Below are 16,858 nucleotides of genomic sequence, written 5' to 3'. Positions count from 1 at the left end.
TCATAGAAGATTAGGGTTGGAAGGGAACTCCGGAGGTCATCTAGTCCAATCCCCTGCTCAAAGCAGAACCAACCCCAACTAAATAATCCCAGCCAGGACTTTGTCAAGCCACACCTTAAAAACCTAAGGATGGAGATTCCACAACCTCCTCGGTAACCCATTCCAGTGCTTCACCACCTTCCCAGTGAAAATTGTTTCCTAATATCCAACCTAGACCTCCCCCACTGCAACTTGAGACCATTGCTCCTTGTTCCGTCATCTACCACCACTGAGACCAGCCTAGCTCCATCCTCTCCAGAACCCTCTTTCAGGTAGTTAAAGGCTGCTATCAAATCCTCCCTCATTCTTCTCTTCTGCAGATTAAACAAGCACAGTTACCTCAGCCTCTTCTCATAAGTCATGTGCTCCAGTCCCCTAATCATTTTTATTGCCCTCCACTGGAGTCTCTCCAATTTGTCCATATCCTTTCGGTAGCGGGAGGCCCAAAACTGGATGAAATATTCCAAATGTGGCCTCACCAGTGCCAAAAAGAGGGGAATAATCACTTCACTCAATCTGCTGGCAATGCTCCTACTAATGCAGCCCAATATGCCGTTAGTCTTCTTGGCAACAAGGGCACACTGTTGATTCATATCCAGCTTCTTGTCCACTGTAACCCCCAGGTCCTTTTCTGCAGAACTGCTATGTAGCCAGTCGGTCCCCAGTCTGTAGCAGTGCATGGGATTCTTCCATCCCCAGTGCAAAAGTGCTCCCTGTTCACTCATTCTTCCAGATGATGTGATGGCAACTAAAATGGGGACCTTCATGGAAAGATGAGACACAGAACACATGGAGGGGCTGGTGTGGTGGATCCACCTGGGAGGATGGGTTGACAGTTGCAGAAAGTCTGGAAACCAGAATTGTCTGGGCCAGTTGGGTGCAAGGAAGATGACCCACGCTTTGTTATAGAAGTCTGACGGGATGTTTTGGCCACCAGTTTGCCTTCTTCAATGAGGTCCTGGAAATGCTCTCTGTCTTCTTGAGGAAGTTTGGCCTTGGAGTCTAAAAACTTTGAGTAATTGATGAAATCACATTTTACGCCCAAAGTTTGGTAGTTAGCAATATGGAACCAAAAACACACAGAAGGAAACACCTCCTCGCCCACCTCTTATCAAGTCAATAAGAGCTCTTATCTGCCAGTGTAGTCTTGGGATGTTGTAATCAAGACATTTCAGTGACTGCTTGTACCACCGAAGAATTGGGTGCTGGGTGCGTCAAGAGAAATGCTGCTCCTTTTACAGGTACAAAATAGTGCCTCTAAGCCCTTTCTGGGGTAAGCATGCTGGAGGCTACTCTACCTGGTCCCATCATGATCTCATTTACTGGGATGGCCATCCTACTGGGACCAGAAGCTTGTAGAATGTCAATGTGCTTTCTGGGACCAGAAGCTTGTAGAATGACATGTGCTTTCTAAATTACCCACATGCACACACCATAGAAGGACAGATAAGTGTTTTTAACAGTCCTAGACATTGCAAAACAAAAAAACTCCACACCATACATTTATGTAATGTGTGGTATTAAAAACAATACTACACAGAATAAAACAAGGTTTATTTTAGATGGATTTTTGATAGCCATGCAATTTCATCAGAGATCTTAAAATAATAAAAAATAAGGTACCAAGAGGATCTTGGTGCTTACCTGCATTACCTTCTGTTGAATCTCCTCTAGCTGTGTACGTTTGCTGCGTTGTCTACAAACTTCCTGGTAGCGTGTATACTGTTCTCGGAGTGAATCTAATAGCTTCATGACCTGTGGCTGAGCAAGCAGTTCATCATCCATGGGAGACCATGAGACCCCTCCATCTGAACCATTAAACCGACGCTGTTGTAACTCTGATAATAGCTCATGACCTTTAAGGATTAATAGAATACCAAAGGCATAGTTAACCACAGATGTAGTCAAAATCATTAGGAGGCAGAAATTAGTTTTTAATAAGTTACCAGGCATCATATTTTTAAATCTAATGATCTGTAATGTATTTCACTGGCTAATAAAAAAATTATTTCTAGGTTATGTTTATCATACATGTGGTTTTATATATAAAAAACTTACAACAAGGCAAAGGATGGATGGATCCAAGGCACACAAATTATCCTAGGAGTTTTCAGAATCTATAATTCTATTGACAAAATCTTGAATTTCTATGAATTTGTAACTCACTTTTCATGATAAAATATTCTAAATTTTCATAGAAAATAAATATATATATTTTTAAGTTCATACAAAAACTCTTAAAATAGAGAATTTAAATGTGAATTTGGAGTCTGTGAAAGAAGCTCTGGGAGACTGAAATCCTTTATTTAACCACAGAAGTGGTACAACACAGACCTCAGAGGTGTAAGTTTCCCCAACTCTTTCCCAGTCTATTTGCCTCATTTGTGACTGGGAAGGTGGGAGACTAATTTTTGTTGATAATTGAAAACTTTGGCTTATTAAAGATTGTCAACAAGAGTGCCAATTAGGGTGGGTTTTGTGACATCGATTGCTGTCTTGTAGGAACTGGACTGAGATCACCAACTCTTTTCACACTGGTGCCATCCATGTTAAGAACTCTTACTCACTAATGATCTGACCTTAATTTCAACAGAATAAAAAATGGAAGGCTTTGCAATCCATTACCACCACATGAGCCATCTATTGGCCTGATACAGATATTCCAGTATTGCATCCAAAACATTAACTACAACTGAAGATAAACATAAAACTAAATAGACTTTAAAGTTCTGCTGGTATAATCTGAATACTCAGTATGTTAAGAGCTTCTCAGATTGCAAAAGAGGACCTTAACACTGTGTCAATGTCTTACTCTTGCATACCTTGTTTCTGTTATGGGAGATCTAAGGCATGCAGGTAAAGTAGATCCCTGTGGCAAATATCAATATGACTCACAGATTGGCTAGTAGGGTAATGCAGTAATGTTTCCAATATTTCTATGCTAGAGACTAAGACCATGGTCTCTGTATTAAGTCTCGTTTCCTTTTATCCGATGAAGCGTGATTTTAAAGCAAATTTTCAGTTCAAATTTACCACTGCCATTATCCTTCACTTGTTTATTTTGTAATAGGAAAAAAAAATTACCCTATATAATTTTTAATTGCTTTGACGACACTCAAGAGAGGAGGTAAACATTGAATAGTCATGGGGACATTTCACTTGTACAAATGGTCCTCAGAAGTAGGCTGAAGCAAACTGTGGGGAAAATGCAGTCTGTGTTGTAGCCATTTGGTGGCTAATGAGAGGAACTGAATCTTCAGTGGTGACAACTTGGCATATTTCAGAAGCAATGTATTCAATTTATAAAATTAAAAAATAATTAGCTATGGTGCTATGGTAAAGAATATTAAATTATTAAAATAGTGACTGATTTTTTCAAAGAGACATTTAGAGTTTTTTCCATTTATTTACCAACATAAATTTTTAAAGTTTTTTTTTTTAAATTCAAGTGTTAATACATTTGTTAATAAGTTTATTCTGCTATGAAGTTAGTTAAGATATCAGCATCTTGCCCTTTATACTATCACATAAGCAATAAATAAAACTACAGTAGCGATAAGAAATTATAATTTTCAACTGACAGTACCTGTCTGTAGTACTGTCTCTGGATCAACAGATGGAAGAAAGTTTAAATCTATAGACCTTGTAATAAAAAAACAAACATATTATTAATTAGTTGAATTATAATAGTACCCAGAGGCCTCAACTGAGATCATGCCTACACTGTGTCAACACATAGTCAGAGACAGTCCCTGCCTCAAAAAGCTAGCCATCTATAGAAGACAAGATAAGACAAAGGGTGATAGAAAAAGTATAATTATCCCTGTTTTACAGATGGGGAATGGGGAGACAGAAACCTTGTGATATGCCAGCATGGATGATAGTGCAGGATTAGGGCCTAAACGCCTTGCCCAGTCATATGGGGAGCCTAGAACTGAGCTCAGATCTGCCGAGTCCTAGCCCATTCTCTTACCCATAAGGTCATCCTTCCTCTCTGTGGCTCTTTGTAAACGTATTCATAATAATATTTTATAGCAAAGTAGTAATAGAAAAGATAAAAATGAATGAAAATATTTTGGTACAGTAATATGGCAATGCACATAATTTAAACCAAAGTTAAATATGGCAAGCAATTACTTATTAATGTGATCTAGTTGCTTTGGTATTTAAAGACAAGAAAGATATATTAATAATGTGAATATTTATAAATAAATTAATACTGTATAATAATTTTCAAAGAAATTTTATTGCACTAGCACACGGCTTGCATTTCTACTTACACAAAAGATCAGATTTTACTCCCCGCACATAAATGAAAAAAATTCAAATAACTATCTTTTAGAACTTTTATTCAGAACTTCTCATTTCTCTCTCTTCTCCCTATTTCCAAACATCTGACTAAATGCATAGTCACAGTGACTTCCTATTTGGAACCTTTTACTTCTGAAAATTTGTGAGCATCACTAGCAGTATTTAAACATTAGCAGGTATTGCTTAAAACAATAGGAAGTGTCTGACTGGAAACAAATAGAGTCAGTACACTGAAACTTTAGGCTCTCACTTCAGCACTGACTCATCCCATTTTTGTCTCCTCTCACTTAAACACAAGCACACAAGCCAGGAATGGAAGGGTCAATGAAGAACTTGTGTCAATCAATGTCCTTGTGGTACCAATCACATAACAGATCATCACATTAACAGTTTGGGTTTCACTTTACTGGTCATTTCCAAATTGACAATGCGAAAAGAGATATCACTTGCTCAGGGTATTTCTACACTGCGGAGTGAAGTTGATTTATTTTAAATCGACTTTCACGCGCCAAATTTTAGAAATTGCAGGAGCATGATCATAGCATGCTCATTGCATCGGGGTCTCGCGTCCCCACTAGCTGCGCTTGGGTCGACAATCAAAGCAGTGCACCATGGGTAGCTATCCCACAGTGCAACTAGACCCAGAGGCTTTTGGGAAGATTGTTGTTCTCCCATGATGCAATGTGCTCCTTCCCCCTCCCTTTTTGTCCGAAACAAACAGCAAACTCTTTGTGATGTCACTGAAGCCGCCCTGCTACAAGCCACAGAGTGAAACAATTCCCATTTGCTGGAGGCTGTCACGCACCATCTTCAGTCAGTGGAGCACTGGTTCTGGTTCTGAGAAACAAGCACAGACTTGTGGGATTGCATCATTATGAAGGTATGGGGTGATGAGCAGTGGCTGCAGAACTTTCATATGCGAAAGGCCACTTCCCTTTAACTTTGCGAGGAGCTGTCCCCGGCCCTGACACGAATACTCGCTGGAGGCCTGCTCTGACAGTGGAGAAGTGAGTGGCCATTGCTCTGTGGAAGCTGGCAACCCCAGGCTGCTACTGGTCAGTTGGAAATCAATTCGGAGTAGGAAAATCCACCATGGGAACTGCTGTGATGCAAGTGTGCAGCGCCATCAATAGGCTTCTGCTAAGAAGGGTAGTGACTTTGGGAAATGTGCAGGACATAGTGGACAGGTTTGCCTCAATGGGGTTCCCAAACTGGGAGGTGGGGGGGCAACAGATTGCATGCATATCCCTATCTTAACACCGGACCACCTTGCCACAGAGTACATAAACCGAAAGGGATACTTCTCAAAGGTATCACAAGGGACATTTCACCGACATCAGTGTGGCGTGGTCTAGAAAGGTGCATGACACATGCATCTTTAGAAACTCAGGTCTGTTCAAAAAGATGCAGGCAGGCACTTTCTTCCCCGATGAAAAAATAAATATGGGGATGTTGAAATGCCAATAGTGATCCTGGGGGATCCTGACCACCCCTTGCTCCCCTGGCTAATGAAGTCCTACATGGGCACCTGGACAGAGAGAAGGAGTGTTTCAATAATAGGCTCAGCAAGTGCAGAATTGTGGTGGAATGTGTATTTGGCCACTTAAAAGCAAGATGGAGATGTCTACTCACTAAGCTTGGCCTCAATGAAAAAAAACATCGCAGCAATTATCTCTGCATACTGTGTGCTCCATAATGTGTGTGAAACAAAGGAGGAAAAGTTCCTGCAGGTTTGGGTCATGGAGGCTGACAGGCTGGCTGAAAATTTTGAGTAGCCAGATTCCAGTGCTACGCTGAGAGCTAACCGCAGAGTGCTGGGCCTCAAGGAAGCATTGAAAAAACGTTTTTGGAATGAACCGCAGTAATGTATGTCTCTGTCAATGCTGTGCCTTTCTTTCCCCTTCCCCACCCTTGCGCCGTCAACCCCCTCCCCTTCATTCCCCACCGACAATCCCCAAGGGACGAATGAATAAAGACAGGTGTTTTTTAAAGCAGTACAGTTTTATTCGTGACCTGTTTCAGTGGGGGGAAAGGAAGATAAGTTAACATTGCCATCAGGCTGCTTGGCCACCCAGAGCAAAGTGTGACAGTGAAAACAGCAATGGTTGCGTGCAGTTCTTAATGGGGCCATCGCCTCTTTCTGCTTGCCTCCACCGCATGGAGTGGAGCACATACTGCACCCTGCTCAACTTCCTCCTATAGCGCTTGGGGGCAGGGGCTGGTAGGAAACAACTTGTTGGTTGAGCGTTTTGGAGGGGCTGCGGAGGGAGTCTGTCCTGCCGCTGCTCTTCCTGGAGCTTTATCAGATACCTCAGCATGTCAGACTGATCTCTCATAATGTGCAACATCTCCTGTTGTGTTGCACGCTCCTGCGCTGATTTTCTGTGCTCCATGTGTAGTTTTTCTGACAAGAACTCCAGGCTCTGAGATCTGTGTCAGCAGCTGTGGAGGCATTCATTAGTTCGTTGAACATGTCATCCCCAGTTCATTTTTTCCACTTCCTATTCTGGGAAAGGCACTCTGCGGGAGTACAAGATGGGGTGACGGCTGTGGTGTCCACTGTACAGCAAGCAAAGCACAAAGTTGCCATTGTTAGCTGACCCCATGGAGTAAAAGAAATGTTACAATGTAAAAAGAACTTCCTGTCATATTCACAAGGTGAAGGCAGATCTGCATTCCAATCTGTATGTATTGCATGGATTGGAGTGGCATTCCAGACATGGTAAGTAAGGGGCCCTTGCATTCATTATAGTGAGGTCTCAGTAGCATTAAATTCCCCAAACCACACTTATTTAAGCAAGGAGAAGGCTCACTCGACTCTCCTTTACCATCCCAAAGACCGGTTTGGGAGGAGGTGGTCAAAATGGATAAGAGGAGGCTGTGGGTGAAGTGTAGCTGGAGAAAAGATAGGGCAACCAGTTCCCAGACCCATAACACCCATGCCAACAATACCAAGAATTGTCTAGGGAATTGTCTGTGTAGGGGCCCAGAGACACCATCCATGGCAAGGGAATTAGACGCAGTGACCAATTCAACGGGTACTATAAACTTGCGCCATCTTCACTAGGTGACCATGTGTGATATCAGTCTCCTGACAGTGACACAGGTGGAAAGGGAAGATTTGCTGCAAGCATCAGGGTACAGGCCTGGTCCTTATGCTGCTATGCTGTGTTCCGCGATGATGCCTGCTCATTTAATAGCAGAGTGGCGGGGAAAAGTATCTTACTGTGGCAGAATAAATAAGGCTCCCAAAAAAACCTTCTGCAAAGGACTGCAGAGTAGCTACATGAAAGTAGATATCCACGGAGGATTCTCAGAGCATCCTTGTGCACATAAATAGTCTGTTCCAGGGGTAACCCTATACTGAAGTTTACCAACACCCAGGACACCCATATCATCAAAAGCACAAACTCCTTTTTTCCCCAAAAATAAGAAGCTGGACTGGGGACATAACCACAGAAATGAGATTTGCTATACACACTCACCAGATGTGCCTTCCCTGGCATCTCGGTCAGTACTGCTGTCCTGTGTACGGCTGGGCTACTCTGGAGTAAAGAACAGGTCCTGGCTCTCAGGGAGAATGGATACCCCACTCTACTACCCCCTGTTCTCCTCCTCTTCCTCCTCCTCCTCGTCCAGAGTCCTCCTCATTCATCCTGGATTGGGATTCTTCAGCGGTATCAATGCTGCGTGGTGGCACAGTGGTGGGGTCACCGCCGAGAATCTCATGCAGCTCCTCATAAAAGCAGCACGTCTCCGGTGACGAACCAGAATAACTATTCACCTCCCTAGTTTTCTAATATACCTGCCTCAGATCTTTGATTTTAATGCGACACTGCTGCGCATCCCTTTTGTGGCCCTTTTTCACCATGCCATGTGATATCTTCTCGTAGATATCTAAATTTCTTTTTCTGGTTTGGAGCTGAGCCAGAACAGACTCTTCACCCCACAGGCTGATGCGATCCAAGAATCAGGTCGACTCCAGGCTGGAGTGTGTTTGGGGCGTGGAGTCGCCATGAGCAGTTCAGCTACAAAGCTCTGTTCACTCTGACCAAACAGGAAATGGGAATTCAAAATTTCCCGGGGCTTGAGGGGAGGAGCTATTTCCTGTTTATATGGCCATGGTGCAGCAGAGCACAAATGTCCAAAGCGGTCACAACAGAGCATTATGGGATACATCCCAGAGGCCAATGACATCAATTTACATTGTGCTCTGCCTACACTGATGCCGATTTGACCCATAGAATTCGACTTCAGCACTACGCCACTGGTGGAAGTGGTTTTATTAAGTTGAATTTTATCGCAATTTAGGTCGGCAGAACTGACATCCCAGTGGAGACACATACTTTAGGGGGTCGACATAAGTGGTGTTACGTTGACCTCCATTGTCAGCATAGACCAGGCCTTACTTAGTTGCTAAGGCCTGATCCTGCAATTGACTGTGTACAGGAACAGGAGTGCGACCACATGCAATTAGTTGCAGGATCAGGGTCTTACTGCCTGTCAGAAAACAAATTGCTGAAATATACTTGTCCACCGGTCCTTTCACATTACAATTTCATATTGCAGCTGAACTGGTAATTAAGACTTATGTCTATTTTAAAAAGCAATCCACTTACCTCTCTTTTTCCTGTTGGTTTCCTTTATCACTCCCATTGTTAATTAAAGCAAGCTCATCTAGCAACGATGTAGACTCTTTTGTAAACTTTTCAAATACCTAAATAAAAATACTTTTAATTAAAAGAAAATTTACATTTTTTTTTAAAGGAATTAAAGAAATTCAGTTAGTGCTTGTGAAAGCTGCAGTTTGACACCATCAGTTCAAATTTATCCATATTGCTCTGTTAATATGCTTCCAACTTGACATAAAGTAATTATCTCCCAGACTCAGATGGTATTGGAAAAACGTTAGAAACTATAATTTCCCTTCAGTGATAGAGGCCTCCAGTGTCAGATTCTCCAGAGAATTAAGAAACTCTATAGTAGAATACATTCAAGTTAGAATTGAATTTTGAAATGTTTACAAGACTCTGAAGAATCTCTGAAAACTTAAGTCTTCATTGCCATAGTTACTCATCCACTCCACTTAATCCTTTGCCTTTTTTATGACTACCTCTTAAGGACTCTGGGGAGGATATTTGTTCTCTGAACACCTGTCCACTAAAGAAATGGATTAAGTACAGGAATTGTTATCAGCATTTTCAGTTTTTGGTCTATACTAATTTGAGCTGCACTGTTACCAACAGCTTTTAGAGATAAAGAAGCACATACTATAAGTAAAAAATACCTTGGTCAAGGTTCCTTGAAATGTATTGGTTTCTGATCTCAGAAAGCAAAGCCTATGAAATCAGGAACCACATGTGCTTCTTCAGTTTCTGTATGTTTTGAGTTATTTATTACAATTGAGCGCCAATTCATTCCAGTATTGATAGTGTTGTGCAATCTACATTTCTGTACATTAGGAACTAGACTGAAACCCAATCACTCATTTCACTAGAGATGGGTATCGACTTTCAGCTGCTACTCACCTCATCAATTCCTAATTTTTGGCGTGGAGGTGAAGTTTCGGTACCCCATTCAGCCCATTCAGGCATCAATAAAGAGCCCACTGGACATGAAATTAGATAGCTCACTCAATACAATATAACTTTACAACACATTTCACACACTGTGGTAGAAACACTTTACAGAGCTAAATACAGTAATGAAACAGAAATTAAGAGGCAATGAAGACATTTTTCAGCTGAGATTTGAAACTAGACAGAATCAGATGGCAGGAGCAGCAAAGGAGAAAGCCCTTGCACCAACATTATGGAGGGTATGTAAAGGAAAAGAAAGGAGGCTAGTGCTAGATGATGAGCAAAGACATCTGTAAGACAGCATCTGTAGAGAAATTTTCAGTTGAATCCTGAAATGAATAAGAAGGAGAGGCCAGTCAGTGAGGATAGAGATGATACGTTTGCAAGCTTCTTGCAAATGTGAAGAGGGCCGCAGAAAGATTTCACATTAATACATGCACAACGGTTGGATTTGGGGAGATATCAGAAAAGGAAGTGGCAATTTTCAAGGTAAAAGAAGGTGAAGGCCTGATGAGGATTTCAACGGAAGCAGAATCAAAGTAGTGACACAAAAACAGGTGGTATTTCAGAGGTAAAAAGACATTTACAGATATAAGCTAAGTTCGGGGTCCAAGACTGTGGAAGCAAATGGGAAGTCTGAGTTAAGGATGGAAATAGAGAGCATAAAGCTGTGTTTAAGGATGCTCATCTTGCCTAAGAAAAGCACTTTAGCTGAAGAAAACTGAGAAAGTGATAGGTTTCTTTTGCCTCTTAAAGATCACCCATTTACCATACAACAGTGGTTTTCAACCTTTTTTCATTTGTGGACCCCTAAAAAATTTCAAATGGAGGTGTAACCCCTTTGGAAATCTGAGAGATAGTATGCAGACCCCCAGGGGTCCACAGACCACAAGTTGAAAACCACTGCCATAAAGTAAAGGCATATTAAAGAGCTACTATAATAAGGAAAGTTGTACAACTGCTGCTTGTGTTATACCAGTCTTGCAGCTAACTGGAAAGACTTCAGTTTCCAGCGTTGAAAATGTATTCAGATCAAGTGGTCCACCTACTTTTTAAAAAGTGATATACATACCAAAAAAAAAAAAAAAGAAGAGGATATTATTCCACTTTCAAGGTTAGCTCTTTTAAAAATCCATTTTTAAAATAAATTCTGATCTTCCAACAAATTTCGATGAATAACAGAATTAAAATATATTGAAATATGTACATATCAATGACTCCCCTAATAATTTGAATCTATTAATAGTTTAGGGACAGATCTACTCCTGGGTATAAATTGCATGCCTGCATCTACCAGGGTAACTGCACTTCAGGGGGGATTCACCATGACGGAGGACAGCTTTTAAATTTGGTTATGTCTCCATAGGAGCCCTACCTTAAAAGACTGCCTAGGAAGCATGACGAATTAGAGAATTTTTTCCTTGGCCTCGGCCTTCCCTCTCTATGGCCAAACCCAGCTGGCTCCAGGATGCCCAGCATTCCTTGCTCCTGTACCCCCCGCTCCTGTACCCTCCACTCCTGGGGGATTTTTCAACATGAGGAACCTGCAGCAGAAGCTAAAATGTAAATCTGCTTCTTAAACAACATAACTACTTCTGCTTTGCCACCTCTGGAGTATATTCAATTTCTACTAGAATAAGAAGACTCATTTAAAGTGCATTTTCTCTCATTCTACTGCATTATAATGTATTCTAAACATTGAAGTAGCACCAGAAATGTGGTAAGAGCCATGACGCACAGAGAAATATAGTCCATACCCCACAGAGCTTACAGTTTGAAAGACAAAATAAACCAGAAAACTAACCAGCCTCTTATTCAACCAGTCCATGTGATCATAGGAAAGGCTCCCTCCAAAATCTTCTGTCAGTTGGCATGGTTCTATGTATCGAGTCAACTTGTTGGCAGATACTAAAATAACCTGTAACAAGTTAAGAAAGTAAGTTTGGTGACACAGTTTTATGAAACCCATGCTTCAAAATTTAATGTATTTTATTAAGCTTATTACTTTGAACAACAGGAGGAGAGAGGGAACAAACAGAACATTTTTTGTTTGAAGTACTTTACAAAAAAAAGTCATAAGCCTTTCCTTAAGTAGCTGACAAACTATGTAAGATGTGGTTTGAGGTGGTGCACAACAAGGTTTTAAGAAGGCTCTGTAGCCATTGTACATCACTGATCGCAGATTCCCCCAAGGGGAAGAACTGCAGGTGTCAAACTCTCTTACACCTGTCAGGGAGGCACACAGAGTACGGTAGTCCAGTACCAACTCTAAGCGTGGGAGCACTGCAGGATTCCACCCCAGGGAAAGTCAAGGCATGAGACCGGGTGGGTGAACTCACAGAGAATTAGAGGTGCAGTTAGATCTGTAACTGACACTCATACATAATTTATCTGAAAGACTCACAGACTAAGGTCAGATGGGAACAATATGATCATCTAGTCTGACTTCCTGCACAACACATCCACAGAGCCTCACCCACCCACTCCTGTAACAGACCCCTGGCCTATGACTAAGTTATTGAAGTCCTTAAACCATGGTTTAAAGACTTCAAGGTACAGAGAATCCACCAGCAAGTGACCCATACCCCATACTACAGAGAAAGCAAAAAACGCTGAGGGCTTCTGCCAATGTGCCCTGGGGGAAAATTCCTTCCCAACCCCAAATATGGCAATCAGCTAAACCCTGAGCATGTGGGCAAGACTCACCAGCCAGACATCCAAGAAAGAGAGAGAGAGACAGAGACAGAGAGACAGAGATGACGGATTGGCATCCTCTCAGTTACCATCTGTAGAGAATCTTATTTGATAAACAATTTCATGGTATGTGACACTTCTACAATTTGATATATCTAAGAATGCACCAGCCAGCATAATATAGAAGCGTTCTATTAGTTACATTTTTATAACATGCATTGGGACCAGAGGTGGCATACAATCTACTCACTAGAGATGCCATTAGAATTCTGTACTGATGTAATCAGTGTAAACCAAAAGACAGAATAATGGGGCTGCTTCTAGGCCATCACAATACTGTTATAAGAAGCCAACTTCAAGGAAGTGTATACCACAGGGAGCCCACTCTCAGTTTAAATATTTTGTGGTGGTCAGGATTAAAATATGAGTGAATTACTCACCAAGCACATTGTGGGGGGGAGTGCAACCCTACTGGAAGGTTAATTTATTTACACAAGCCCCTTCTCCCCAAAAATTCTCACTGCTAATACTAGTTGAGTTCAAACAGTAGCAGAAACAGTGAGAGTGCCACTGCTGAAAAACATGGTTTACCATCATTCCTCGTAGGTCTGCTCACAAAAACAGCAGTTAAAATGCCAGTGGCTAATCTGCCTAAACTAGTACTCTGCCTAGACCTTACCTATCCTAATGCTCCCACTGCAGCTGTACTGGCATTAGAGTAATGCAGACACAGCCTCTCTTCTGAACCAAGTGTTATGTATGACTGGCATATAAAATAATTTTCAGGAAGAGAACCAGGAAGCACATGAGCTAGATAGGGCAACTAAGCCAGAAAAACAAAGCAAGGACAGGTCCAACCAAAGAATATATAAATGTTTCACTCACACCTTATTAGCAACATTAGAACAAAACCAAACAAATGTCACACTTCTGCCCCAATAGCAAGTTTTGATGTAACCTGAGCCTCAAGGACAAAGCTTTGAAATTTGCTTTAGTTTTCTGTGATTCTCTAGTGTCTCTGTTGAATAAACTTTGTTTTATTTGAATTACATTGGAGTTATCAACAGTTCTCTGGGATTACTTTGAATGCTCCTGAGGAAATATAAACAATTCTTTGAATTCTGAAGAGAAGCTGAATGTGTGTTGGAAGCACACAGACTAAGGCTAAGTGCAGCTCAGGATCTTAATCAAAGACATGGACCAGTAATGCAGTACTCTAAGATGTTATTGATGCTCTGGATGAAGTCATCCTTGAGTAGGGCAAAAGACTAAGGATATGGATCGCTGTTGAGAGCCACGATCATCTCATTCCCCCCCACCCCCACCCCTCCCAAGGTACAGTTTTGCTTCTCTCTAAGAATTTGACTCAATTTGTGTGGATAAATAGCCTAACCACCTAATGGCCAGGTGTGCAATGCTGAACGAGTGGAGAGAGAAATTTTGCCAGAGATCAAATTATGTCCTGAAGCATGAGGTTTAATTGCCTTAATTTCCATATCTACAAATGTTATTGCTGTCAACGTTTCCTATAGCTTTTGAAAATCCAATCATAATAACTGTCATCTCCTGTGGCAGAGAAGGTCACAGGCAGACTATATGTTCTATAAAAAAGGTGTTTTTTAAAATAGTTTCTTAAATTACTATGCTTCCATTTCCTGACATTTATTCAAGTTAAATTTCATCTGTCCTTCATGCTTCCCAAAGCATTTAAAAGGCACGAGTTTCTCAAAACTGTCTTCGCTTATATTAACAAACAACATTCCTTCATTAGCACACTTGAACTAGCTGTCTGCTTTCCCCTCCACAACCATTAATACTAAATTACACTAGTCTCCACACCAAACCTAGAGTACATTATTATTAATCTTCTCTCCCCTTTTAGGGGAAGCCATTAGATCTGACAGCTTTCTATTGATTAACCAGTTTTCAGTCCACATGGATGAGATGTGTGTGCAAATAAGCCTTTGTTACAATAAAAAGGAAACAAAAACCCCGCTGTTTTGCTTGCAATTTCTCTGTAAGTCTTTTAAATGCTAACTACGTTGACTTTGTGGGAAAAAAGTCTCTCTGAAACCAGATTCAGTGCTTCTGGATAGTGGATTGTCTGATATAAAGTTAATGTGAAAAGATTAAATTTCCTAAGGGAGAAAAGGACAGATTAGGACAGATGGTAGCTGGGGTTTTCCAAAGGCAGAAGAAAGTGCTAATGGCTGCAGTCCCCCATTTTCCTTCCCGCCCACAACTCTTCTAGCTATAGCAATACGCATCAAGAATGCAGTCATGTAATCCAGGGAAATGGTAATGGGTCTAGAGCCTGCCCTGGTTAACATCCAGTTTTTCTTATCAGCAGACTAACCTCACAGAATATTCTACAATTGTAATACTGCTCGCATTAATAAAATGCACCTGTTGCAGTAACTAAATGCTGCTCTTGGAGTAACCATTTATCCTTGACAGCAATGTGTCAACAGAATGGTAAAAGTTAAAAATCAGGACAATTCTGCAGGGATTTTTTTAGGATCGCAAAATACTCTCACAAAAGAAAAAAAAGTACACTTAAAAAAAAAAGTGTGTGATGCTATGGCCCGTTTCTAAGACAACAGTATACATGTGTGTTCCCTAAGAGTGAAGGATTTCTTTTAGTAATGTATTGTTCTGAATGAGTATATGTGTCATTAATGTTCATTCTGGGTAAAAACAGCTCGGATATTGTTTATATCTATGTGACTTCTCTCTTCACTTCATATACTACTCCCAATTAGGAGTAGTGATTTTCTGCTGTGGAGCCAGGGAAGGAACAGAGTACATACACTATCCCTCCAAATGGCAGGACTTGGAGATCATTAAAGAGAGACTAGCTGGCTTAACTAGACTGAAGGATGGGGGGGGGGGGAAGAGGGAGGGGGGGGAATGGGAGAGAACTCACTAATGCCACTGCCTACTGGCCTGACCTGGCTGCCTGAACATCAAGATTCCTCCTGTGTCCTCCCAAATGCAGCTTCAATACTCTATCCTCAACAAAATTCCCCCCCTGAGCTTCCTCTTCTATTTTTTGGGTACAGTTGTTTCCCCCCATCCCTTAGGAAGAGGTTTTTACATTAGTGATGTCCTGTGTGGTGCACCGCCTATTAGTACAGAAGAGGAGCAGTCTCTGAGAACTCCACATGAGCTAAGTTACTGTTTTTAAAAAAAAGAAAAAAAAAGAAAAACAGACTAAACTCTCTTACATTCCTTAAGTAATGTATATTATTTAACTCCATGCTTTATGAAAAATTCTGCAGAGTTGAAGTAAAAGTTGTTACCATACTAGAAGTATTGTTCACTCTCTCAGATCTACCACCTCCCTCTTACAATCTACTGCTGTTTTGTCACTTTGTATAAATTCAGGCCCAAACATCAGATGGGCGTGTCTCCCATTTTTAAGTAATACTCTAACAAACCTCAAATGAGGCGGCACAATGTTTGATAGGTTCCGTATGTTAAAATGACCAGCAAAGCCAAAAACCTACAGAGAAGCATAGAAATGGAGGGCCGGAAGGGATATGGAAAGGTCATTTAAGTTCAGCCCCCTGCTCCGGGGCAGGACCAAGCATATCTAGACCACCTCTTACAGGTGTTTATTTAAACTGTTCTTAAAAATCTCCAATGACAGGGACTCCACAACCTCCCTTGGTAAGCTATTCCAGCTATCCTTATCATTCGAAATCTTTTCTTAATACAGTATCTAACCTAAATCTCCCTAGCTTCAGATTAAGTCCATTACTACATCTCCTAACTACGGTGAACATGGAGAACAATTGATCACTGTCCTCAGCCCTTAACACACATATAACGGCCCTGGTCACTCTGAAGACTGTTATCAGGTCCCCCTCAGTCTTCTTTTCTCATGACTAAACAACCAGTTTTTTTTTAAAACCTTCTGGCCGTATAATCTTATAATGAACCTATGACACTTCTAGCCTTTTTATCGACTGTATCACCACATTGTTGTCTTACACCCCACTCGTGGGCCCCTATAACCCCCAAATCTTTTTCAGCAGTACTACCATCTAGCCATTTATTCACCATTTTGTAGTTGTGCATTAGATTTTTCCTTCCAAAGTGTAATATTTCTGCACTTGTCTTTATTGAATTTCATCTTGTTGATTTCAGACCAATTCGTCAAAGTAATTTTGAATTCCAATCTTGTGCTCCTAAGTGCTTCCTCCTAACTTGGTGTCATCTGGAAACTCTCC

The 16,858-nt window shown here is 41.2% G+C and overlaps 1 protein-coding gene across 8 annotated transcripts in view; it reads right to left on the bottom strand.

Annotated features, from left to right (window-relative positions):
- The window catches only part of SESTD1 (SEC14 and spectrin domain containing 1), a 102,185-nt gene that overhangs the window by 26,033 nt on the left and 59,294 nt on the right, over positions 1-16,858 (bottom strand). For 7 of the 8 annotated variants that reach the window (XM_067549100.1, XM_067549099.1, XM_067549106.1 and 4 more), the window contains 4 exons: positions 11,734-11,847; positions 8,970-9,067; positions 3,626-3,681; positions 1,684-1,895 (listed from right to left, as the gene is read on the bottom strand). In XM_067549100.1, the coding sequence (XP_067405201.1) occupies positions 1,684-1,895; positions 3,626-3,681; positions 8,970-9,067; positions 11,734-11,847 (480 nt within the window). The remainder of the gene's footprint in view (positions 1-1,683; positions 1,896-3,625; positions 3,682-8,969; positions 9,068-11,733; positions 11,848-16,858) is intronic. The other variant, XM_067549107.1, reaches the window with a different exon arrangement.

The sequence above is a fragment of the Emydura macquarii genome, unplaced genomic scaffold (genome assembly GCF_026122565.2).
Source record: "Emydura macquarii macquarii isolate MOO-44397 ecotype Brisbane River unplaced genomic scaffold, CSIRO-AGI_Emac_v2 contig_1253, whole genome shotgun sequence".
In the NCBI taxonomy this organism is placed as follows: domain Eukaryota; kingdom Metazoa; phylum Chordata; order Testudines; family Chelidae; genus Emydura; species Emydura macquarii.
The sequence above is the reverse complement of the archived record's forward strand: the minus strand, read 5'-3'. Positions and strand labels throughout refer to the sequence as shown.